Source organism: Cibotium barometz, chromosome 34 (assembly GCF_041138505.1).
Source record: "Cibotium barometz isolate CiBa-2024 chromosome 34, ASM4113850v1, whole genome shotgun sequence".
Taxonomy (NCBI): Eukaryota; Viridiplantae; Streptophyta; class Polypodiopsida; order Cyatheales; family Cibotiaceae; genus Cibotium; species Cibotium barometz.
The window spans coordinates 26,395,528-26,420,725 of NC_141079.1; the positions used below are offsets into that span (position 1 = coordinate 26,395,528).

The 25,198-nt window shown below is 46.0% G+C and overlaps 1 protein-coding gene across 3 annotated transcripts in view; it reads left to right on the plus strand.

Annotated features, from left to right (window-relative positions):
* The first annotated feature begins 298 nt into the window (after window positions 1–298).
* CHR18 (chromatin remodeling factor18) overlaps window positions 299–25,198 on the plus strand; it is a 47,333-nt gene continuing 22,433 nt past the window's right edge. The window contains exons 1-2 of one of the 3 annotated variants that reach the window (XM_086773914.1): window positions 299–463; window positions 558–892. In XM_086773914.1, coding sequence (XP_086630040.1) covers window positions 641–892 — 252 coding nt within the window. In that variant the 5' untranslated portion in view covers window positions 299–463; window positions 558–640. Of the gene's footprint in view, window positions 464–518; window positions 893–25,198 lie in introns of those variants that run through there. The other 2 variants (XM_086773913.1, XM_086773915.1) reach the window with 2 other exon arrangements.

Here is a 25,198-nt window from a genome sequence, read left to right on the forward strand (position 1 = left end):
GAGAGAGAGAGAGAGAGAGAGAGAGAGAGAGAGAGAGAGAGAGAGAGAGAGAGAGAGAGAGAGAGAGAGCGCAACCCAGTTGAAGTGGTGAAACACCCCCTACTCTACCGTGCTAAATGCATTTCCCTTCCCACCTTATGTAAGACACAGATGCGATCGGAGAGAGTCGGAGAGAGAGAGAGAGAGAGAGAGAGAGAGAGAGAGAGAGAGAGAGAGAGAGAGACCCAAGGAGGGCACTCAAAGTGGTGAACACCCCCCAAACTCTACCTTTCTAGATGCATTTTTTTTTTTGTAACGTGAGATTTTTATTTGTACCAAGGAGTGTCCCTTACCACCTTATGTAAGACTATAGATGCATGTGGAGGCGATCGACGATAGTAGCCAGGAGACTCCCTGCAGAATGGCACGACCCCAACCATTCTGGGCCATCATGGCAACATGACAGCAATCGGAATTTGATGAGGTAAGCAGTCATAGTCTCCTATTTATTGAAGCTTGCCATGTCATAGCTTGGAATTTAAATGACGGTCATGGACTCATGCTAGTGCAAAATACAGGGACTATCGCTGAGTGTAGGCTCATGCTATATTTTTGCTCGCGGGACTCGTAGAGGCAAAACCCATTTCTGGACCGTAGAAAGATGGACGATGAGTGGGGTTTCAGCGTGGAAGAGCTGAACTCTATAGAGGAGAATGCGAAGAGGCGAGTTGCAGAGCGCAGAGGGTCCCCATCCATGGCTTCTTCTGCAGCCTCTCCTTCAAAAGGTCGTTCTCTACCAGGTAGCCTTCACTCTTCCCCTGCAAAAGGTGCAGGAGGCCCTCGCAGACCCCTCCCTGTCAAAGTGTTCCGCGACAGACCAGGACACATTGGGCTGGAAACCCAATACAACTCTGTAAGCCCTCTGTCTAATCCTAAATAAGATTCCACTTAAATCACTTTGACTGTACATGGGTTAATTGTAAGCCCTCTGTCTAACCCTAAATAAAATTTCACGTAAACCAGCTTGATTATACATGGGTTAATTGTAACTAGAGAATGCTATGCATTTATTTGAAGGAATTTGATTATCATTATCATGTTCTTTTTAGCGGGCAACATGCAGCCCTTTTTATTCCAAAAAATTGATGCCATTTTCGCATCCTGTACATGGATTTTATGTGAATATGATTTTCATGTAAAATCTTCCCTTCAATTTTGTTGACCCCATACTCTCCATTCAATCATGCCTCCACTTTACAGCAGAAAATCAAGCCCTCTTTATGTCTAGGAAACGACTTCTTACATCACCCTTCGTGATGTTTCTAAAAAATCAAGTCCCCTTTGTTGGTGTGCCCACCACCGGGGCGACATGGCCAAAGTGGTGGGCACCATGTCCCAGAGGCAGTAGAGCCTGAGGCAACGGTTTTGGCAGGGAAATGTTACAAGCATCGAAACCGTTAACGAGCATTTGTTGTAAGATATTTCCACGGAGCTGACAGGATACCATGAGATGCGCACCTGGAGCAGATCATACAGACCCATCTTTCCCCCCCGCCCCCGACTTGGCTATGGTACAGGCCTCTTCTTGAATCCCTTTGCCCTGGCCTCCGCCTCTTCGGCTTGCCCTGGCCACAAAGAAGTCCCGGGTCACTCTATCCCTTGTGTGGGTCTAGACAAACGCATGTGCATTGTATTTGTACTCCACCCATTGAGTTTCGATGGCCTCAAGAGCTGTGCGTCCTCTCCTGCTCATGAAAGGCCTCAAGCTGCTCCTAGGCGATAAACTGGAGAAAGAAGTTGATCTGCTGGAGTGCGTTATTCAGTGGCGCACACAAGTTGCGGGCAGTCCTTTGACCTGGCCAACAACAGCATAAATAGACCAACCAACATATTAGGCCTTATTGTGCACATGGGGTCTGTATCATGAGTGCTAACCCACTCCGGTTAGTCCATTGTGATGCAGATGGTCCACTGATAGCCCCATTAGGTGGTATGGGAAGCCAGGGCTGGTTCAGCGTGGTCTGTATGGACGGAGCCTTAGCCCCTATGCTCAGGGGTGCGACACTCTCGGATCCGTGGTTGGGTGGTCAGCTAGCCCTGCCGAACCCTAAATGGGAACTAACTATGTACTTATCTTGTGTTTCGGAGATTTTGGGAGGATTCCGTGGTGAGAATCTAAGATTCTGTCGTGTGAATCCCTGACAGTTGGTATTAGAGCGCCCTAAACCAATGGAGACTAGGGAAGCCCGTAGGTGCTGTATAATGATAAGAAGGAGAAGCGGTTGCTAATGACCTCAAGAGGATGTAGAATAATGAGATGGAATGAGGGGAAAGGGGGACAACCCCTATATATCCCTCAAGACAGCTGGTCGGCCGGCTGTAGCAGGCCAACAACATCATAATAGCGTAAAATTGCTATAAAAAGCATAAAAACTGGGAAAAATGCCTAAATAAATATGCATATGCAAGGCCTCATAAATGGCCAGTACAAGCATGAAAATGATGATGTAGACCATTTGGAGATGATATATTCCAACACTTCCTCTTTAGCGCCAGAGGGTCTGTCCAATACCAGCACGCTGAAGTAAGAACTCCAAAAGTAGCCAAAGTTCGGTCCGGGGGATCCTTTGGTTGATCAATGTCATGTAAAGCATATAAGACTGAAAAGGATCGACGAACACTGGACGAAGAAGAACACCACCTCCTCTCAAATCAGAAGGAAGAGGTACAAGTTGCAGTAGTGGACACATCCAAAGAAGGTGATGTAAAAGCAACGTGATGTAAAAGCAACACTAGGATCAATCCAGAAGAAAGTGTTCTCGAGAAGGGGAACCACTGATAGCTCCAAGGTAAATGGTACCTCCTTTGTATTTGCAACAAGTACCGGTACTGTAGTAGACTCCTCCTCCTCCTCCTCCTCCTCCTCCTCCTCCTCTGAAGAAACGACTGTAGGTATTGGTGAAGTAGGAGTCGGTGACACCAAAATGCCTAGAGAAGGGCTAGGAACAACCACCAATAGGCAGTCACCGAAGAAACTGCAGAGGTAGCAACTCCAAAATCCACCAAAGCTACGCTAGATGAAAATAACGTCTAGGGTAAAGATTCTCCAACGATAGAAGAAAGATGATCTTAAGACGATGAATCCTCCTCTGGAGAAGGAGGAAATGAAGTAACCCCTGGCACAAGAGGATCATCAGGGATAACTGAATCTGCCAGATTGAAGTTTGTCACCATTTGGTCCATCTCCATTTTTTGAGCCACTTCTATGGGATTGTCACTCCATAGAGCGGCCAGAGTTGTACCATGTTCACATGTGGCCAGGCCGGTGCCCCATGTGAAAGGGTCAGTCATTTGGTGTCACATGGACAGGAACCAGTTTTGTGCCACCCATGTGTGACCAGAATTGTGCCATATGGACGGGAGCTTGTTTGCTAGCACCCGTGTATGACCAGGATTGCATCTTATCCATGGGACTGTCACTCCATGGTAGGATTGATATTTGTGCCGACCTTGTCTATGGGATTGTCACTCCATAGGAAGGTCCGTGCCAAGACTTGTGTTTTGCCTATGGGACTGTCACTCCAGAGAAAAACCAGGACTTCACATTTCTGTCGCGCCAGTTTTGTGCTCGACAAGAAATCTTTGTACAAGTTTCATGAAAGGGAGATTTCGTCCATTACATGTGCACATGCATTTATGTTTGCATGCATAAACTTGTTTTCGCATGACTTGTTCTCGTGTGTTTGCCTGCTATGTTGTGCCAGTACACTGGACGGCGATGCCTTCAGTGTACCGTGGGTGTGCTGTTTGTTGATGAGTTGGTGTGGTGTGTGAACAGGTGGTAAGTATTACCCTTTTTGGCCTTCTCAAATGTAAAATCCCTTAAGTAATGTCAATCTTAATAATTATAAGGTGGGGTGTTCACACATTTAAACATTGGCTGGACATTTGCTTTAATGTGGATGCCCAACATTATTAATAACATTTATAGTTAGTATTGCATGAAATAATTCTTCTTTCCCCACACGTGGATGGTTGGTGGGAGTGATTGACGGAAAGTACCCGCCTTGGTATTAGCAGCCTGTACTCGCCTTTGATTTGCAGCCAGTACCTACCTGTGATTTGCAGCGAGAATCCGTCTCTGTGTACCTGCTATACTTCTTGTACCTGCTATACCCGGTTGTACTTGTTGTATCTGTTGTACTTGTTGTACTTGTACCAACTTGTACTTGATTGTATCCGAATGTACTTGCTGTTGGGGTACCCAATTGTACCTGCAGTTGTACGAGTTGCTATCCAACATCTACTGTTGCTAGGACCTGCCTACAATTTGGGAGTGCAATAAAAAGGGGATGAGCTTCTCTCTTGAGAATTGAAATTGAATATTTGTCAGGTATTTATCTTTGTATTTCAGATTTAGTAATTATTAAAATTAAATGTTGTTTGTATAAGTCTTGTCAGGCAAAATATCACACCTTGTTGCCTTCATTAGTAAGGCCATCAAGACGGTGGCTTTTTCCCATGATTACCTTGATCGTGCCCTCACATTTTGGAGGAGCCAGTGAAGGTCATTTGGGGTATGAGGAAAACTGGGAGCAAAGTTGATTCAAGAGCACCAAGTATTGCTCTCTCCGCGGTGTTTCACCTTGCCAAGCATGTTAGTATGGGCGTGCCTGTGGGTGCACGGTCCTGGAAGACCAGTGAGGGCAGGTGTTCACCCAGTGAAGGTGGGAGATTACCTATGACTTGGTCTACTCCGACAACTGATTCTTCACCGACATCTTATTGTTTACTAGTTGTATTCACTCCTTGTTATGGAGAAATCTGGCCTAGGGCCCGTGAACACTTGTACATACAAATACTCCAAGAAATACAATAGTATTGAAAGGAGGGAAGGGGGGGGGGAGGGGGGGGCTCCCTACGCGGTGTTTCACCTTGTCAGGCATTAGTACGGGCGTGCTTGTTGGGCACGGTCTTGAAAGACCAGTGAGGGCAGGTGTTCACCTAGTGAAGGTGGGAGATTACCTGTGACTTGGTCTACTACAAAAACTGATTCTTCACAGACAACATGTTATTGTTTACCTCACTCCTTGTTATGGAGAAATCTGGCCTAGGGTCCGTGAACACTTGTACATATAAATACTCCAAGAAACACAATAGTATTGAGGGGGGGGCCGGCCAGAAATCACTCCATAGGAAAACCAGGACTTCACATTTTTGTCGCGCTAGTTTTGTGCTTGACAAGAAATATTTGTACAAGTTTCATGAAAGGGAGATTTCGTCCATTACATGTGCACATGCATTTATGTTTGCCTGCATAAACTTGTTTTCGCATCACTTGTTCTCGCGTGTTTGCCTGCTATGTTGTGCCAGTACACTGGATGGGGACGCCCCCAGTGTACCGTGGGTGTGTTGTTTGCTGATGAGTTGGTGTGGCGTGTGAACAGGTGGTAAGTATTATCCTTTTTGGCCTTTTCAAATGTAAAATCCGTTAAGTAATGTCAACCTTAATAATTATAAGGTGGGGTGTTCACACATATTTAAACATTGGCTGGACATTTGCTCTAATGTGGGTGCCCAACATTATTAATACCATTATTAATAACATTTGCTCTAATGTGGGTGCATGAAATAATTCTTCTTCCCCACAAGTGGATGGTTGGTGGGTGCCCAAATTGTAGGCAGGTCTTAGCAAACAGTAGATGTTGGACAATAGTTGGTACAATTGCAGGAACAATTGGGTACCCCAACAGCAAGTACATCAGTAAGTACAGTCAGATACAGGTTGGTACAGTAAGTACATCCGAGTATAGCAGGTATAATAGGTACAGCAGGTACATCAAGTTTAGGCTGGTACAGTGAGTATAGCCGGTACAAGTATAGTCGGGTACAACAGGTATAGCAAGTACAGTAGGTACAATAGGTACAAGAAGTACAACAGGTACACAGAGGCGGGTACAGGCTGCTAAAACCAAGGTAGGTACTTTCCTTCAATCACACTCCCACCAACCATCCACTTGTGGGGAAGAAGAATTATTTCATGCACCCACATTAGAGCAAATGTTATTAATAATGGTATTAATAATGTTATTAATAATGTTGGGCACCCACATTAGAGCAAATGTCCAGCCAATGTTTAAATGTGTGAACACCCAACCTTATAATTATTAAGGTTGACATTACTTAAGGGATTTTACATTTGAAAAGGCCAAAAAGGGTAATACTTACCACCTGTTCACACGCCACACCAACTCATCAGTAAACAACACACCCACGGTACACTGGGGGCGTCGTCGTCCAGTGTACTGGCACGACATAGCAGGCAAACACACGAGAATAAGTCATGCGAAAACAAGTTTATGCATGCAAACATAAATGCATGTGCACATGTAATGGACGAAATCTCCCTTTCATGAAACTTGTACAAAGATTTCTTGTCGGGCACAAAATTGGCGCGACAGACATGTGAAGTCCTAGTTTTCGTATGGAGTGACAGTCCCATAGGCAAAACACAAGTCCTGGCACGGGCCTTCCTATGGAGTGACAATCCCATAGACAAGGTCGGCACAAATATTAGTCCTACCATGGAGTGACAGTCCTATGGATAAGACGCAATCTTGGTCATACACGGGTGGCAGCAAACAGGCTCTCGTCCATATGGCACAATACTGGTCACACACGGGTGGCACAAAACTGGTCCCCGTCCATGTGACACCAAATGACTGACCCTTTCACATGGGACACTGGCCTGGCCACATGTGAACATGGTGTAAATCTGGCCGCTCTATGGAGTGACAATCCCATAGAAGTGGCTCCAGAAATGGCGATGGACCAAATGGTGACAAAGTCTGAGCCAAAATAGACTCTAAAATAGTGGAAGTAGCCACCAATGAGAATTCCATAGAACCCTCTGAAGATGCCTCCTTTGGAACATAAGAAGCAGAATCCTCCTCTGAAAGCATATCTTGTAGCATAGGAGGGGAAGCCAGAGAAACATCATCAACACCATGGAGAGGGTAGGCATGATCATCTGCAATGTTAACGGAGGAAGAAATCAGTGGATGATCCTCAACCTCATCCGATGTGACCCTAACCTTAAGTGAAGAAGTCATAACTGTGGTCACTAGGATTGTGTCCTGTGGAGAGGAAGAAAGAGAATTTGAAACTAACAAGGGGGCCACTTTGGCCCTAGTCTCTTGATGTTGTGAGGCAATGCTTGAGTCCAAATACCGCCTTTGAAGTTCAAGCCACAACTGAGAGGCATCATAAGAAGTAGATAAAAATTCCACCTGTATGGAAGGTGACAAAGATTGGTGGATGATAACCATCCTGGTAGAAGCATCATAAACTCCCCGATAACCAGGATCCAATAATTGAGGAGAAGCAACAACAACCCAAAGACAAGAAGCCTCCAAAGTTAACTTAGTCGTATGACCAAATCTGATAGTTGGTAGAAGTAAGGGGAGGGTTTCCAGAAGCCATCACCACCAAGAATCCAAACCTCCTCAAGAAAGACTAGAAGAGAGGGTGGGTGGGAGATGTAGGCACTAGAGAAGAAGGTGTAGAAGGAGCAGCAGGAGAGAAATCTCTTGAAGCCATGTCCTCTGACAAGAAACCTTCTCTGAAGAAAGGGGCTAAATAAAAAAAATCAGCAAATCCTCCTCTCAAGCTGTGCACAGCAAGAAGAAAGGGAGGGAGGGTGGAAAACTGAAAGGAGAGGAAGAAGGAAGATCTCTCCAGGCTGTAGATCCCTGTCCTCAGCACCTAGAAGAGGGCTTCAGCAAACCAATCAGCAATCTTTGCTGAAAATTCAGAAATACAACAGTCCCAAGCATCAAATGAAGAAAACGCAGTAATCTTGAGGAAGCCTCTGCTTCCAAAAGAAAATGCAGCACCTTCCTCGCTGAAATTTGCAGAAGACGCAACAAACTATCGAAGCCTCTGCTCCAAAATGGAAAATGCAGCTCTCTTTTGTTCACAGGTCAGCGTTTTTCTTTGATACCATGAAAGAAAGTGAAAGCAAATAGAAAACACAGGTGTAGGCCTAGGTACAAGACTTGTAAATGCTGGAAACTGATGTTTATTGTTGAAAACTGAGTACGAGGGAAACCCATAGGTGCTGTGCAATGATAAGAAGCAGAAGTAGCTGCTAATGACCTCAAGAGGATGTAGAATAATGAGATGGAATGAGGGGAAAGGGGAACAACCCTTATATACCCCTCAACAGAGCTGGTCGGCCAACTGTAGCAGGCTGATAGCATCATAATAGGCTGACAGCATCATAATAGCATAAAAATGCCTAAAATAAATATGCATATGCAGGGCCTCATAAATGGCCAGTACAAGCATGAAAATGATGATGTAGACCATTTGGAGATGATATATTCCAACAAGATAGTGGTGGAGAATGCACAGGCGGAAGCATAAACTGAACAAGAGAGAGTAGAGAGAGCTTGTCCACTACTTCCTAAAATAGGATTAAATGAATAAAATACCCAAAAATGGGTAGAGCCCATAAATACACAATACAGTGAGATGCACTAATTCTGACACCCCCTCTGCAGCTCACAGTGTGCAAGAGTCTGAAGAAGATAAGTTGATGAAGATGCAACCATGGACCCTCCAGCACCGCGAATACTGGAATCTGTTTTAGTGCAGTATATTCAGCATAGTTGCTTCATCTCTCTTCCTCTCTTTCCCTCTTGCACTCTCTCTCAGCACACTCTAGTGCTTGTATGGTTCCGCACTATGCACTCTTTCATAGCGTTTCTCTACTGCCCCAGATTCTCCTCAGTTTTGAGCACCTTCTTCTCTGCATTTTCTTCTCAGATCTGCTGCTGGTCGGCTGGCTTCTTCCCGGCACTTCTCCTCAGCAGCCCGTGGTCTTCCGCATGGTTAGTTAGTACGAAAGGTATGATACGGTACGGTACGATAAAATACGGTACTAATTGGTACCTTAAAATTTTTTGAGGTACGGTACGATATTAGTACGTTTTTAAAAAAAAAAAACTTCCTAAACTTAAAAATTGTAGACAAGAAGTTACAAAATAGTAGAACCATGAACATAATGTCATCATGCCATTAGAGTACAAAATTGCTACAAAAGGATAGGCCAAAAACTCATGGCATGGGCGACCGCCAACATGCGTACATACATGATACTACATACTACAATACATCATCGATGGGCTAGAAGGAGATAGATGCCCAATGTCTAGAGAGCTATAACATATCAAAAGTCTACATCATCACCAACATCTGCATGATCATCAACATGATCACTACTAGAGTGTCCATCAAGAGAGTTCTCTGAAGAGGACTCTTTGAAGGTGGACGAGACACTCTGGGGATCATTCTCGCTAAGTAGGTTGCCATCATGTCACCATTGAGCTATCTAATGGTCCTCTTATCTTCTTGTGTGAGCTTTGGGCTCTGGATGAGCATACTCCGTAGTGGTGCTCCATCGCTAGGACTGGCACGGCGTGATTCGTAGTGCCAGGGACGGGTGGATTGCACACGGTGTATGTTTCTGGATTACCACCGCTAGGACTGGCACGGCGTGATTCGTAGTGCCAGGGACGGGTGGATTGTACACTGTGTGTGTACCTGGAATTGACTTTCCGGTGGGCCTGTTTGTGCCCGGAAATGTCAAGTATTGTGCAAGTACATGAACGGAGATTATCCTTTAACAATGTTGCATTGTGCACTCATGTTTGCCTGCCTTTGAAATGTTTTCGCGTGAACTGGTTTCGTTTGCATGCTTGACATGTGTGTCTAGCTCAGGGGTCGGGGACGCCCTCCCGTGAGCCGTGGAATGCCTTGTCTTCTGACAGGTTTTGTGGCGTGTGAACAGGTGGGAAACTCTTATTTTAATAAGAGTTTTAAGTTATAAGTCTTATAACTTACAGGTTTCATACTTCATTAAAAGTAGGTGGACACTTTATAAGTGTGGGCACCTTCTTTTGGCCTGGGCACCCTTTTATAGCATGTGGGGTGGGGGTTGGCCACCTACCCCACCTACCACACCCAATCCTTTGCATGGGAGGAAGGCGCCTCACTTCCAGCCCTCTCCCTTGCATTTTGGAGGAAGAAAACACAACTGCTTGCTGGGATTTAGAGAAAACAGGCTGGAGCACTCATTATTCTCATGAAACAGGTCATACAGCTCCTATTCCAACTATTGTTTGAGGACTGAACCACACAGCAGGTACAGCAGGTACAGTACCATCATTATTTGCTGATTCTGGTCGTACAGCAGGTACAGCAGGTACAGTACCATCATTATCTGTTGATTCTGGCCGTACAGCATCCTGGGAACCCTTTTCCCATGGACTGAATGGTACAGCTTTCTCTCTATTCACTTCCACACGTGGATTCAGGTCTGGACAGCACTCTTTTTCTCTCATGTGTGTGCTCAAAACAGCTAGCAGGAGCCCTCTTCACTCCCACGTGTGATTCAGGTCAAACGAGTGGGGTTATCCGCGTGGATTTAGGACATACGCATTTCCTGCAAGTGGCCCAGGTTGTTTCACTCTTCCTACTGGCTGTACGGTGGCTCCAGAAGATTTTCATCGCGAAGAATGAGGAATTCTCTTGCTCTCCTATGTCTGGACTCCTCTTCCATTCACCGAGTCAACTCCGTGAGGGTGCCCCATCGCTAGGACTGGCACGGCGTGATCCGTAGTGCCAGGGACGGGTGGATTGCACGCAGAGTGTGACTCTGGAAGGTGCTATGGACGGGGCAGCCCTTGGTGACTGCAGACTCGGCATCAACAAACATGTTTGGGTTTGATACTTTGTTTTTTTTCATCGTGCATTGCTTATTGGAAATCTGGCCTTGGGCCCGTGTACTTGTAACAAATTCTCCCAAGTAATAATAACAATCCTTGGGGGGGGGGGGGCCGGCCGTTCCGGCCTCAGTGTGGTGTCATCTATCTATGCTCAGAGTTGTTAATTACTTTTTATTGCTACTTTGTCTTGTGCTATTGTCTTTTAAGAGTGTATATTAAAGTGCTAACTGGAGAAGTGAGTCCAGGAAGGGGTGACCCCTGCTTGGGTCTCGTTTCAGTGGTATCAGAGCACGGATCTTCCTTTTTCTACATTGGGAGACGATCCAAAGGCTTCCTGACCACTCTCCATTAGTGACTTTACTCTTATTATGGCTAGCCAAGCAAGTAGCAAGGAAGTGCCAAATTCAAAGGGGCACTCCAGTGGAACTCAAGCAAGTGGACGGATGCCTTATGCCCGTGATCATGTATGGTTGGGACAGCCGTCCCGTGGCAAGGAGAAAATGTAGGAGCAAGAGCAAGAGCCAAGTGCCATCAATGCTGAAATTCAGCGTATGCGAGAGCTTCTCCATGCCAGGGAGATGGAATTGGCCAGCCTACGTGAGGACCCACACATTCAACAAGTGCTAGATGCAAAGAAAAAGGAGGCAACCGTCTTTCAAGACTTTGAAGCTTTGGCTCGTGGATCAGGGCTGAAACCTCGTGAGCTAGCTCTTTCATTCTTAGTGGAAAAGGGTGATGTATTGCAGGGCCAGGATGGGGAGCTTGTTATAAAGAGATCTCCATTGGTGGACATGCCTGGGATAGCCTCTCCAAAGCTGAAATCTGCTGTCCACAAAGAGGAGCCTTCCATTACATCCCGACGTGATTCTACCTTATATGGGAGGCATAGCCATGCCTATGAAGGTAACATTACTTCTAGAGATGATCGTTACAAGCCTCATTCTTCATCATTGCAGGTTTCTCATGGGCTTAGAGAGCACCGACATCCCCGTACTACTACTTTACCTGTTGAACTCTCCCATGAAGAGCCATTTCTTCATGCTCCCATCTCCACATCCTCTCCGGATCATGCTTATGCTGCAAGAGAAAGTGGTGGGGCTACACACATGCATGCAGGTACAGCACATGGTTCACGTCCACGTATGCCACCTAAGTATGCAGGAGCATCTATGGATGCCAGGGCTGATCCACATGAACGTGGAATCAAGAGGACGCATGGGGATTATGAGCATCATGTTCATAAGCAAAAGGAATTCAAAGCCGGGGACAAATCCGTCAAGTTCGAGACATATCATGGTGAGTTTGATGCTTCCAAGGTTATGTCATTTGTTTCCCAATTTGACATTGCTTTTAGTGATGAGGATTTTTCAGAAAAGTCCAAGGTGAGGCATGCCAGCATGTTCTTGAAGGGCACGGCCGCTCATTGGTGGCTTGCAGAAAAGCTCTCAGGCACTCCCGTGGACACTTGGGCTGAATTCAAAACTAGATTCTATGTCCAATTCTTACCCCCTAATGCCAAGAAGAACATCCGCAAGAAGTGGGATTGGGTTAAGCAGAATGAAGGTGAGTCAGTTCATGCTTATGTATCCAAGTTTTGGAAAACACTCTTGGAAGTTTCCCCTATTATGCAGGTAAATGATGAGGAACGCAAGAGAAAGTTTGAATCGGGACTTCAACCGGTTTATCAATCGGGCTTGGAGTTGTACCCAAACCACACTCTACAACAGCTCATTTCAGCTGCTTTGGCCACCGAACAATTGGAGCAAAAGCTGAAGCAAAATTATAGAGATGGACACACTCAAAAGGGGAAGGACAAGGCTGTCCCAAATCTGCATAAGGGTGGACAGCCACCTAAAAGGGACTCCAATGAAGTTAAGGGAGCTCCAAAAGCTGAAAGTACCTCAGAGAAGAAGCGTCCCAACAAAAGGCCTAACTATGGACTTACTCCGGAACAAAGGGTGCAATATATACGTGACGGTAAGTGCTTTTCTTGTGGTAGTAAAGATCACATGGTCTGGCAATGCCCAAAGAAAGCAGGCAAAGAGGATGCAAAGGAAACCAAGGTTAATGTGCATATGGTGCCCGATGTACAAGGGGGGACAGCCCATGATGCTTTGGATAGGATGGTATGCAAGGCATGGGGACAACTCAAAGATCAACCCGCATTATTTATGTTTGATGATTGTGCCACGGACAACTTCATATCATTGGAAATGGCTACAGCATTGGGCATTAGTGTGGATGACATGGGACCGGAGATTGAGGCCGGAAGTGCATTTGTTGGCAAGAAAGTCAAGGTCACACCCCTTATTGGCAAGCTTCGCATGCATATTCAGGGATATTTGGACCATGAGAACTTCCTCATTGCACCATTAAATGGGTGTGATGTATTGCTTGGAAAGCCTTGGCACTCCCGTCTTGATCCTCGCAAGGCTTACAAGACCAACCGGATCACATTTATGCATAGGGGCAAAGAGCATGTTATTGATGCCGGTGTGGAAGGGAATTCTATCCCTATTGTATCCCACATTCAAATAAATAAAGCCATGAGAAAGGGGCTTTGCTCGTACATGATTTTTGTTCGTGATAGAGTAGACCATGTTGATCATTCTCTTGATTCTCTCACATGTGATAGGTTGGAATTTTTGAAACAATATGCAGATTGCTTTACAGATTCACTTCCAGGGGAGCTACCACCACCACGGCCGGAGGATCATCGTATAGACCTTGTGCCTGGCAGTTCTCCACCAAATAGGCCGGCATACCGTGTGAGTGCATCACAGCAGGAGGAGATCATGAAGCAAGTCAATGAGCTCATGCAAAAAGGTTTGATCCGCCCTAGCTCTTCACCGTATTGCTCTCCCGTACTTCTAGTGCAGAAGAAGGATCTCTCTTATCGTATGTGTGTGGATTATCGGGCTCTAAATAAACTAACCATCAAGAATAGGTTTCCTATTCCTCGTATTGATGATATTTTGGATAGATTGGATGGCTCGGCATATTTCAGCCAAATTGATTTGAAGAGTGGATATCATCAAGTACGGGTAGTACCAGAGGATGTGCATAAGACCGCTTTCAGGACAGCATTTGGTTTGTACGAGTATCTTGTTATGCCTTTCGGTCTTACAAATGCTCCTGCCACTTTTAACCGTATGATGGACAGGATTTTTAGAGATCATCGATCGTTCACTGGAGTTTTCTTCGATGACATCTTGGTTTATTCCAAGAGTGAAGAAGAGCACAGAAAGCATTTGGCCATAGTCTTTGAAGAACTCCGAAAGCATAGACTTCACATCAATGCTAAGAAGAGTGAGTTCTTCCTCTCCGAAATTCATTATCTTGGGCATATTGTTTCTCAAGATGGCATACGAATGGATCCCGCCAAGATTGAGGCTATCAAGAATTGGCCTGAACTCAAGTCAGTGCATGAGGTTCGTAGTTTTCTTGGGTTATGCTCATACTATAGACGGTTCATATGGCATTTTGCTTTGATTGCTGCCCCTCTTCATCAGTTGACAAAAAAGAAAGTCCCCTTTCAGTGGACTTCATTGGAAAGCAAAGCTTTCTATTCACTAAAGGATGCAATCATATCTGGGCCCGTGTTGATCATTCCTGACTTGCACAAGCCATTCTTTGTGGAATGTGATGCATGTGGAGATTGTTTAGGTGCTGTCCTAAACCAGGAAGGACACCCCGTGGCATTTGAGAGCCGCCGTTTGCGTGATACGGAGCTTTCTTTGGGGATCTATGAGAAGGAGCTATTGGCAGTGATTCATGCATTGACCATTTGGAAGCACTATCTTCTGGGTGCAGAGTTTATGGTGAAGACCGACAACCAAAGCTTACGGTATTTTCTCACACAAACTAAGCTCTCAGAGAAGCATATGCGGATGGCAAATTTCCTCTCTATGTTTCATTTTCAGATTGTGCATACACCGGGAAAGAAGAATGTGGTGGCCGATGCATTGTCTCGAAGGCCGTATGTAGCTTCTATCTCAATTGCCTCTCATGGAGACTTGTCGTCTATGCAAAATAAGTACCATATAGATGCTGATTTTTCAGATTTATGGGCTGATTTAGTGGCTGGTCATACTCATGCATCATATGTGATCAAAGATGGGTATCTCCTTAAAGATAATTGCCTTTGTGTGCTCACAGATTTGAGGCAAAAAGTGTTGGAAGAATGCCATGCTCCACCGTATGCAGGACATAGAGGTATTCTACCTACTACTCATATGGTTGAACGCTACTTCTTTTGGCCAGGGATGAGGAAGGACATTGAGGCTTATGTACGTGCTTGCCTCATTTGCCAAAAGGTCAAGTTTGATCGTCAGAAGTCTCCTGGATTGCTTCTACCATTGCCTATTCCCTCGCAGCCATGGGAGAGTATAGCTATGGATTTCATCATGGATTTGCCTCGCACTCAGCAAGGTAATGATGCTATATGGACTATCGTTGACCGGTTTAGCAAGCAAGCTCATTTCTTGCCGGTCAAGAAAACGATCAAGGCAGATCATATGGCAAAAGTTTTCTTATCACAGGTATTCAAGCATCATGGTATGCCTAAATCTATTGTGGGTGACCGTGATCCTCGAACTACCAGTCTCTTCTGGAGAGCACTTTTTGACAATATGGGCACAAAGCTGAATTTTTCATCCGCTTTTCATCCTCAAACCGATGGTCAAAGTGAAGCAGCAAATTCAGCCGTATTGGACCTTCTCAAATGCTATGTGGCTGATCAAAAGACTTTGTGGGAAAAGTATTTGCCACTTGTGGAGTTTGCATACAATAACACGGTGCATGCTTCTACTGGGAAGGCTCCCTTTGAGATAGTTTATGGCAAAGTGGTATTGCCTCCCATCCTACGTACTAAGGATGAGATTTTTGCTGCTGATGACTTTGTTAGGGACTTGGATGTTGCCTTTGCACAGGTACGGACAGCCATAGCCCGTTCTCAAGAGAAGCATAAGAAGGCTGCAGACAAGCATAGAAAGCATTTGGATGTCAAGGTAAATGATTGGGTATTGCTGAAATTCGAAAAAGCTAGACTCCGTAAGAGATCTGGTAAGGAGGGGATGTTTCCCAAGCTCTCATCCAGGTATTATGGGCCTTTCAAGGTCATTGAGCAGATCAATGAAGTTGCTTTTCGTTTAGCATTGCCATCCCATTGGAAGATACATAATGCTTTCCATGTTAGCCTCTTACGCAAGTATGTGGGTCCGGAACCAAGTCTTCCTATCATTGAGGATCCACCAGAAGTGGATGAGTTGGAAGAGATTTTGCAACCAGAGCAGATTGTGTTTCATAAAGAGCGTAAGCTATCTGCAGGCAAGCTTGTGAGACGCTATTTGGTGAAGTTCAAGAACTATCTCCCCATTGATGCTAAGTGGGTTGATGAGGACTACTTCAAAGATTATCCGCAGCTTCTCCATGTCTATTTGGAAGCTTTTCAGTTGCGGACAACTGTTTAGAAGACGGGGAGATGTCACCATTGAGCTATCTAATGGTCCTCTTATCTTCTTGTGTGAGCTTTGGGCTCTGGATGAGCATACTCCGTAGTGGTGCTCCATCGCTAGGACTGGCACGGCGTGATTCGTAGTGCCAGGGACGGGTGGATTGCACACGGTGTATGTTTCTGGATTACCACCGCTAGGACTGGCACGGCGTGATTCGTAGTGCCAGGGACGGGTGGATTGTACACTGTGTGTGTACCTGGAATTGACTTTCCGGTGGGCCTGTTTGTGCCCGGAAATGTCAAGTATTGTGCAAGTACATGAACGGAGATTATCCTTTAACAATGTTGCATTGTGCACTCATGTTTGCCTGCCTTTGAAATGTTTTCGCGTGAACTGGTTTCGTTTGCATGCTTGACATGTGTGTCTAGCTCAGGGGTCGGGGACGCCCTCCCGTGAGCCGTGGAATGCCTTGTCTTCTGACAGGTTTTGTGGCGTGTGAACAGGTGGGAAACTCTTATTTTAATAAGAGTTTTAAGTTATAAGTCTTATAACTTACAGGTTTCATACTTCATTAAAAGTAGGTGGACACTTTATAAGTGTGGGCACCTTCTTTTGGCCTGGGCACCCTTTTATAGCATGTGGGGTGGGGGTTGGCCACCTACCCCACCTACCACACCCAATCCTTTGCATGGGAGGAAGGCGCCTCACTTCCAGCCCTCTCCCTTGCATTTTGGAGGAAGAAAACACAACTGCTTGCTGGGATTTAGAGAAAACAGGCTGGAGCACTCATTATTCTCATGAAACAGGTCATACAGCTCCTATTCCAACTATTGTTTGAGGACTGAACCACACAGCAGGTACAGCAGGTACAGTACCATCATTATTTGCTGATTCTGGTCGTACAGCAGGTACAGCAGGTACAGTACCATCATTATCTGTTGATTCTGGCCGTACAGCATCTTGGGAACCCTTTTCCCATGGACTGAATGGTACAGCTTTCTCTCTATTCACTTCCACACGTGGATTCAGGTCTGGACAGCACTCTTTTTCTCTCATGTGTGTGCTCAAAACAGCTAGCAGGAGCCCTCTTCACTCCCACGTGTGATTCAGGTCAAACCAGTGGGGTTATCCGCGTGGATTTAGGACATACGCATTTCCTACAAGTGGCCCAGGTTGTTTCACTCTTCCTACTGGCTGTACGGTGGCTCCAGAAGATTTTCATCGCGAAGAATGAGGAATTCTCCTGCTCTCCTATGTCTGGACTCCTCTTCCATTCACCGAGTCAACTCCGTGAGGGTGCCCCATTGCTAGGACTGGCACGGCGTGATCCGTAGTGCCAGGGACGGGTGGATTGCACGCAGAGTGTGACTCTGGAAGGTGCTATGGACGGGGCAGCCCTTGGTGACTGCAGACTCGGCATCAACAAACATGTTTGGGTTTGATACTTTGTTTTTTTTCATCGTGCATTGCTTATTGGAAATCTGGCCTTGGGCCCGTGTACTTGTAACAAATTCTCCCAAGTAATAATAACAATCCTTGGGGGGGGGCCGGCCGTTCCGGCCTCAGTGTGGTGTCATCTATCTATGCTCAGAGTTGTTAATTACTTTTTATTGCTACTTTGTCTTGTGCTATTGTCTTTTAAGAGTGTATATTAAAGTGCTAACTGGAGAAGTGAGTCCAGGAAGGGGTGACCCCTGCTTGGGTCTCGTTTCAATCATCATCAAACAAGGGCTCTCTAGGCAGTGGGGTATCATCATGAGGGGGCAATGGAATATCATCATGAAGGCGGGGATTGGAGCTCGAGGATCCCCGCCTCACATATGTGCGAAGGCCACCCTTTGCCGATGCCGAAGGCGGAGGCCTATGAACTCCAATTGCTCGGCCCCGTCCATGCTGACTCCTGGTGCTGCGAGTATCTGCTGCCACAAGCTCACTATAGAGCTCCATGAAGATTGCCTCCTCCTCCTCATCAGGCAATATGATCGCTTGCCTAATATGGCAATGGCAAGTGCACACGCTATAGGCTGCAAAGGGCGATGAATGGCTCTCTAGAAGACTGAAATTGCTCCACACAACAACAACAACAACAACAACAACAACAACAACAACAACACACACCACAAAAAAATAAATAAATCGTATGGCATCGTACGAATACGTACGGTACCGTACGGTACGGCAGGTACGTAGGGTTTCAATCGTACGACGTACGGAACTAACCCTGGTCTTCCGTCATTAGTTTGACTCCTGAGGCCCCCTTCACACCTGTCGGCTGCTCTGTTTCAGGGCAGCAGCATCTGTTGTGCTGCGTTTTCTCCCCTATAGGTGTTCTTTGCAGAAGTTGGTGTTCTGATTTGAGGATTGGTGGCATTTGGAACTTATGGTGGACACTTCTTACGAGATTGTGCATTTTTTCTTCTGAGATTGAGCCCGAGCTTTTGTGATGGTTGCACGGACTACTCTTCATATGTTCTCTGAGCCATCCAAAGTTGGATGGCTCCAGCTACACTTTGTGGAAGGTGAAGGTGAAATCAACCTTGCGTGGAGTGGATCTCTGGGATTGGCTTGTTACACTTGCCAATGCCACCCTTCCCACCCTTGCTTCTGTTGGTGTGACTCAGGCACAAATTGATATTTGGCAGGCAAATGATCGTCATGTTTTCTCTTTTCTGATGTTGAATTGTTAGAATTCTGTTCTCTCTCATGTGCGTACAGCAGATGTTGTAGCACATGAAGTTTGGAAGGCATTTGCAGATCTTTACGAGATTAAGTCTCCGGGTCGGATTTTGGCTTTGGAAATGCAGCTTGTGAATTTGTCAGCTTCTGTGTTTCCATCTTTATCTGCTTTCATATGGAAGATGAAAGATCTCCGGGACGAGCTTGCTGTTTGTGGCAAGGATATCTCTATAGAGGATATGGCTATTCGGCTTCCCTCCAAGCTTCTAGAGAGGTTTGATGCTTACTTTTAGTCTCTTGTTTCTTCTCCTCGTCTTGTTCCAGTTACTTGGGAGGAAGTTCTCCCCTCCATTATGTAGATTGAGTCTCGCTTTGAGGAGCGGACTAGCACCTTTGGTGATTTTGATGGAGATTTGGCCGCACGAGATAAAGGGAAGAATCAAAAGAAGAAAGGGAAAGGGGGTTCTAACTTCTGACAAGAACTCCAAGGATAACGACAAGGATAAAGACAAAGACAAAAACAGATCTTCTAAGAAAAAGGACATTGAGTGTCATTATTGTGGCAAGAAGGGTCATAAATCGCCCCAATGTCACAAGAAGAAGCGGGATGAAGAAGCAAAGAACTCTACCTCCATGGCGGTGTCTCAGACCAAGAAGGATGATGGTATTCTTGTATTAGCAGGTACTCGTCATGTACTTGCTCTTGTGACTTCTCAATCGTAGTCATGGATTGTGGATAGTGGTGCTACTGCTCACATGACACCTCATCAAGATTGGTTCGACGACTTTACTGCCAGGACAGGTGAGATCACTTTGGGTGATTCTTCTTCCGTGCCAGTTCATGGACATGGATGGCACCATCCCCATCTTCCGCTCCTCCGAGGACAAGAGGTACTTCTCTGACGTTCTGTACATTCCAGATTTGGCATTTAACCTTTTGTCAGTGAGTGCTCTTACAGCTCAGGATGTGGAGGTGATCTCTCGTTATGAGATTACCATTCGTGATAAGGAGATTGGTTACTGGTAGCATCTTGGCTATGCAGGCAGAGCTGGATGCTATTGAACGGAATGGCACTTGGATTTTTGTGCCTAGGCCACTGCAACGTAAGGTGATTGGTGTGCGCTGGATCTTCAAATCGAAGTTCTGAGCTGATGGCAGCTTGGACAAGCACAAGGCGAGGTTGGTTGCCAAGGGTTATGCTCAGCGCTCTGGAGTCGACTTCGATAAGACCTTCGCTCCGACGACCCGGATGACTACCATTCGCAACGTTCTTGCTCTTGCAGGACATCATAGATGGTCCGTATTCCAGATGGACGTGGCTTTCGTGAATGGAGAGCTTTTTCGTCGGGATTTGTGGTTCCAGGCAAACAGGATCAGGTGTACCGGCTGAAGAAAGCTTTATATGGTTTGAAGTAGGCTCCGCGGGCTTGGTACTTGCGGATTGATGAGTTCTTTCAGAAGCTTGGCCTACGCCGTTCTCATGCAGATTCGAACCTTTATATCCTCCTTGAGAGGGGGTTGATTGTTATCATTGTGGTCTATGTTGATGACCTCATCTTTACAGGTTCTTATTCTGTGAGGATCCGTTCAGTCATGGATGCTTTGGAGACAGAGTTTGAGATGACGGATCTTTGTCTTTTGCATTATTTTCTTGGCTTTGAGATTTGGCAGATCTCTAAGGGTATTTTCTTCTCTCAGCAGAAGTACACACGGGAGATACTTGACAGGTTTCAGATGACTGGATGCAGATCAATATCTTCTCCTATGGATACTAGTGAGAAGCTTTCTCTTCTTGATGCTTCTCCAGGGATTGATCAGGGACAATATCGGGTTCTTGTCGGTTGTTTGGTTTGGTTGACCTACTCCCGATTGGACATTTGTTTCGCAGTTAGCTTATTGAGTTCTTTCACATCCAAACCCCGTCAACAACATTGGCGATGTGCTCTCAGAGTTCTTCGGTACTTGCGTGGTCTTTTGGACTTTGGCATCTTTCATGGCCAAGGGTGCACTCTTCTTGGATGGTCTGATTCAGATTGGGCTGGAGATCCAGATACTCGGTGTTCGACCACTGTTTGTGTTTTCTCACTTGGGTCTGGAGCCATTTCATGGAGCAGTAAAAAGCAACCTATTGTGGCGCTTTCCTCTACAGAGGCGGAGTATTGTGCAGTTTGTTATGTTGCATGTGAGGCGATTTGGTTGCGGAGATTATTGGGAGAACTTGGCTTTCTTCCTACCGGATCCTCTCTTCTTTGGTGTGATAATCAGAGTTGCATCGCCATTGCCAAGAACCCTGTGTTTCATGCTCGTACGAAACACATTGAGATTAAGTATCACTATGTTCGTGAACGGGTTCTTGTTGGAGATTTGTGTTTGGAGTATTATCCTTCAGCAGCGGAGAATGCAGCAGATTTGTTCACCAAGCCGGTTTCTCAGGCTTCCTTGGCTCCTCATCTTCGGCTTCTCGGAGTTTGTTTAGCATTTGGTGTTGAGAGGGGTTGTTAGCACATTCATCCCCAGTTTCTGCTCATATTTGGACTTCCTTTTGGTCCCTTTTCATGGCCCTTGGTTGTGGGCTGGCCACCCTATTTTTTCCATATTTTCTGGCATTTTTCCCAGGTCAGGTACTTCATGTCTAGTTGGCCAGGTCTAGATGTCCAATCGGCCAGCCCTCTTTACCTATATATAGGTGGGCTTGCCTCCCTCTTCTCTCATAGTCTAGTCTTCATTTTGTATCCCTCACTTATGAGACCTTTTATGTCGCTTGCTTGGGACTGTTTTAGTGCAGTATATTCAGCATAGTTGCTTCATATCTTGCACTCTCTCTCTCTCTCTCTCTCTCTCTCTCTCTCTTGCACTCTCTCTCAGCACACTCTAGTGCTTGTATGCTTCCGCTTTGTGCACTCTTTCACATAGTTGGGTCCTTTCAACTTGTCATCCTTGTTCATACAGGGGGGAGCCATATCCACAGCAACAAAGAACACAAATCTCAGCTCTCCAAGACTCCTCTCAAGCGCTTTCCAACAAAGCGAGGTTCCAGAACCAATCAGCCCTCTCTCAAATCTGAAAGAGAAAGAGGCTGCACAGTAGCAAAACAGTCTTAGAATCACCGGGAACCTCCTACCGGAAGGGCAGGGACTTGTGGAGGAAGAAGATGTAGAGCCACTTGTCTGGCAACACCTCCTGCAAGAAACTCACCACCAATAGATGCTGAAGCAGAAAACGCAGCCAAAAAACTTCACAACCTGCCTTTGTAGAGCAAAACGCAGCCTTGAGGGCTGGCCGACAGCAAGAAGATGGTGGCTGGACCAGAAAACGCAGCAAGGTACTGAAACGCAGCCGTTGTAGGAGACTGATTGGCAGCCAGGAGAAGCTAGGAGAAGCTATGGAAGCAAAATGCTCAGCACAATTGAAGAAAACAGTGAGCAGATTGCAGAAATGAACCTAAGCTCTGATACCATGGTTGAGAATGCACAGGCGGAAGCATAAACTAAACAAGAGAGAGAGTAGAGAGAGCTTGTGGACAAGATCACCTTTTATAATAACAAAACAGCTTTACAATGGCAATAGCCAGCAAGAGATGTTAAACAATGTGCACGGGATTGGATGATGAACTGTGCAATGGGAGGCCTCCTTTTATAGTGCAGTGTGGAAGCTGGCCGACAGCTGAAGCCTATTGATTAGGAACACTACTGTTGCAAAAGCAATGATTAGACAGAGAGAGAAGTAATAAATTTAATAATCTGCTTTTGAGCCCAGTGTTGCAAAGGGACCTGCGTTTTCTACATCTACTGCTGTAGGCAAAGATCCACCGCATCTACATCTTCAAAGGAGCTGCGTTTTCTGCTGTGGACGTGCGTTTTCCATTGAGGAGCTTTTCCAGTGAGGAGCTGCGTTGTCCACAGAGGTGTTGCGTTTTCAGCCTGAGATCTGCGTTTTCAGATCTCAGCCCGTATTTTGGTGCTACAACAGGGCTTTAACCCAGGGGAGTCATTTCTTACCTCTCCTTTTGGTTTCCCACCCTCCCATCCCTTCTTCTCCTTCCTTTCTCTTTGCTGCACTCAGCTTTCAAAGAGTTTGCTGATTTTCTGATCAGCTCTGTTGAAGAGGACGATTCTGCTGCATTATCGGAGATATGGCTTTTGGTCATAGTCATTCTTCTCACTCGGGGATTCTCTTTTCTTCTTCCCGATCCCAAGCCCCAAATTCACAGGGATCTTCTTCCCAGCTCCTTGTTTCTCTACCTTATTCCTAGATTCCTGCTTCTTTTCCTTCCATATTCCCCACCACCACCACTTCTCTTGTTTCTCCCCTCCCACAAACCCTCATCCCAACCCCTTCCCATGTGCCATCCTATTCACCCCCTCAAGTGAGTGATTCCATGAAGCTGACTGCTACCAACTACCATACTTGGTCGTTTTATACGCAATTGCTTCTTGAAGGAGCAGGTGTATGGCCCTGTGTCACCACTCCTCACTTGGTGGATCCCGCATTTCGTGGAGTTTTGGATGCACGGGCCCGTCTCATCATCATCCATGGTATGACACCATCTATCCAGGCACAATTCATATCTTCCCGGAGTGATGCCAGTCAGATGTGGAATGAGATTCAGAGGAGGTTCGGGAGAGTATCTTCCGTGAAGATTGCTAAGTTGGAGGTGGATCTTGAGAAGATTACCATCAGGGACTCGGATAATATCATTGATAAGATTGGGGAATTCACAAGGATCAAGAGGCAGCTTGAGGAGTATGGGAGCTCAATCAACAACCCGATCCATAAATTGCTTGGTAAGCTGCCATCATCCTTTGACTCTTTCAAAGATCACATCTACTTCTGTGAGCCTCTCCCTTCTTTGGAGGAAGTCGTGAGTTATCTCCACGACAAGTGCATGCTTCGCGGAAAAGGCAAGTCAGAGTCTGCTTTTGTTGCCTCTAATAAGGGCAAGGACAAAGGCAAAGGCGGAAAAGGGAACTCCAACAACAAGCAGCAGAAAGTCACCACAAAGTCATCTTCTGACGACGATGATTCCAACAGCAACAAGGGTTCCAAGACGAAGGAATCTTGTGAGTTTTGTGGCTGACTTGGTCATTTTGAGGCCAAATGTTTTGCCAGACAAGCAAAGCTAAAGCCAAAGCTCAAGCAAAACAAGAGTCCTCCTCGGATGGCTCAAACACTTCACCCACGACAGATGGTTTAGATACTTCACCAACGATAGAGGAGGGTACGAAGTCTCATGCTAAGATGGCTTTTCTTGCTGTCTATGATCCCCCTGTTCTTTCATCTTCACAGGAGCAGGATGAGTCCATCTTGGTGGTAACAGAGGAGATTCTGATTCAGAAGTCAGTGCCCTATCCACAACAGAGGATTATTTACAGGAGTTTCTGATAGAGACCTTATCAGTTCCTCTAATTTCTTTGGATGAGTATCTCCCTTCCCTTGTGTTGTTTCATGCTGATGCTATTATTGCAGATTTTCTCTCGTCTCTGTCCTCAACACTGGTATCTGAGCCCAGTTTTGCAAAGGGACGTGTGTTTTTGTTAGAAGTCATCTCCTGTCCAGTTTTATACACCAGGGCCTTTGTTGTGGGTGTGCCCGCCCTTATGAGGTGTTTTATCATTTTTCCCCACTCTCCGCATTTTTCCCCTATTTTTCCATTTTTCTGTGGCTTGGGAGGCAGCCCTGAGTTGGCAGGAGGATCCATTTGCTGGCCGACTACATCAGATGTGTGTATTGGAGCTGGCCGACTGGTTGCATGCTGCTGGCCGACTGCATATGCAGTCGTGGAGCCTTTTTCAACAGGCCGACTGCACATGTGGGGGCATATTTATCATATTCGGGATCTTCTTGTGTATATCAGAGCAGAGTTACACGCCTACATCTCTCTCTCTCTCTTGTACTGTTTTTCTGCATGCGTTTTTTGCTCGTCTTCCCAGATCTGGTCATCATCTCTGCTGTGTATTCTGACATGGTATCAGAGCCCTAGGCTCTAGATAGGTCTTGGGATTTGTGTGAGCAAGAGGGGGACTGTTTTGTGGCTGATTGGTGGACTGTTTTGGACTGTTCGGGAGGAGGAGAAGCAAGAGGAAGGCGGGCCACACTTGGTTTTCATCCGTTGTCAGTGCATCAGGTTTGCAAGGCTGGCGTACGGGTGGAGTTTGATGAGCATTTTGTTGCTCTTCGGGACAAAGCAACAGGCCAGGTGGTTTGGGAAGGCGGAGTGGAGAATGGAGTTTACAGGCTTTCAGCACTCTCTCTCCCAGGTCCTCAGGATTGTGATGAGTGGCAGTCTGGTAATGGCC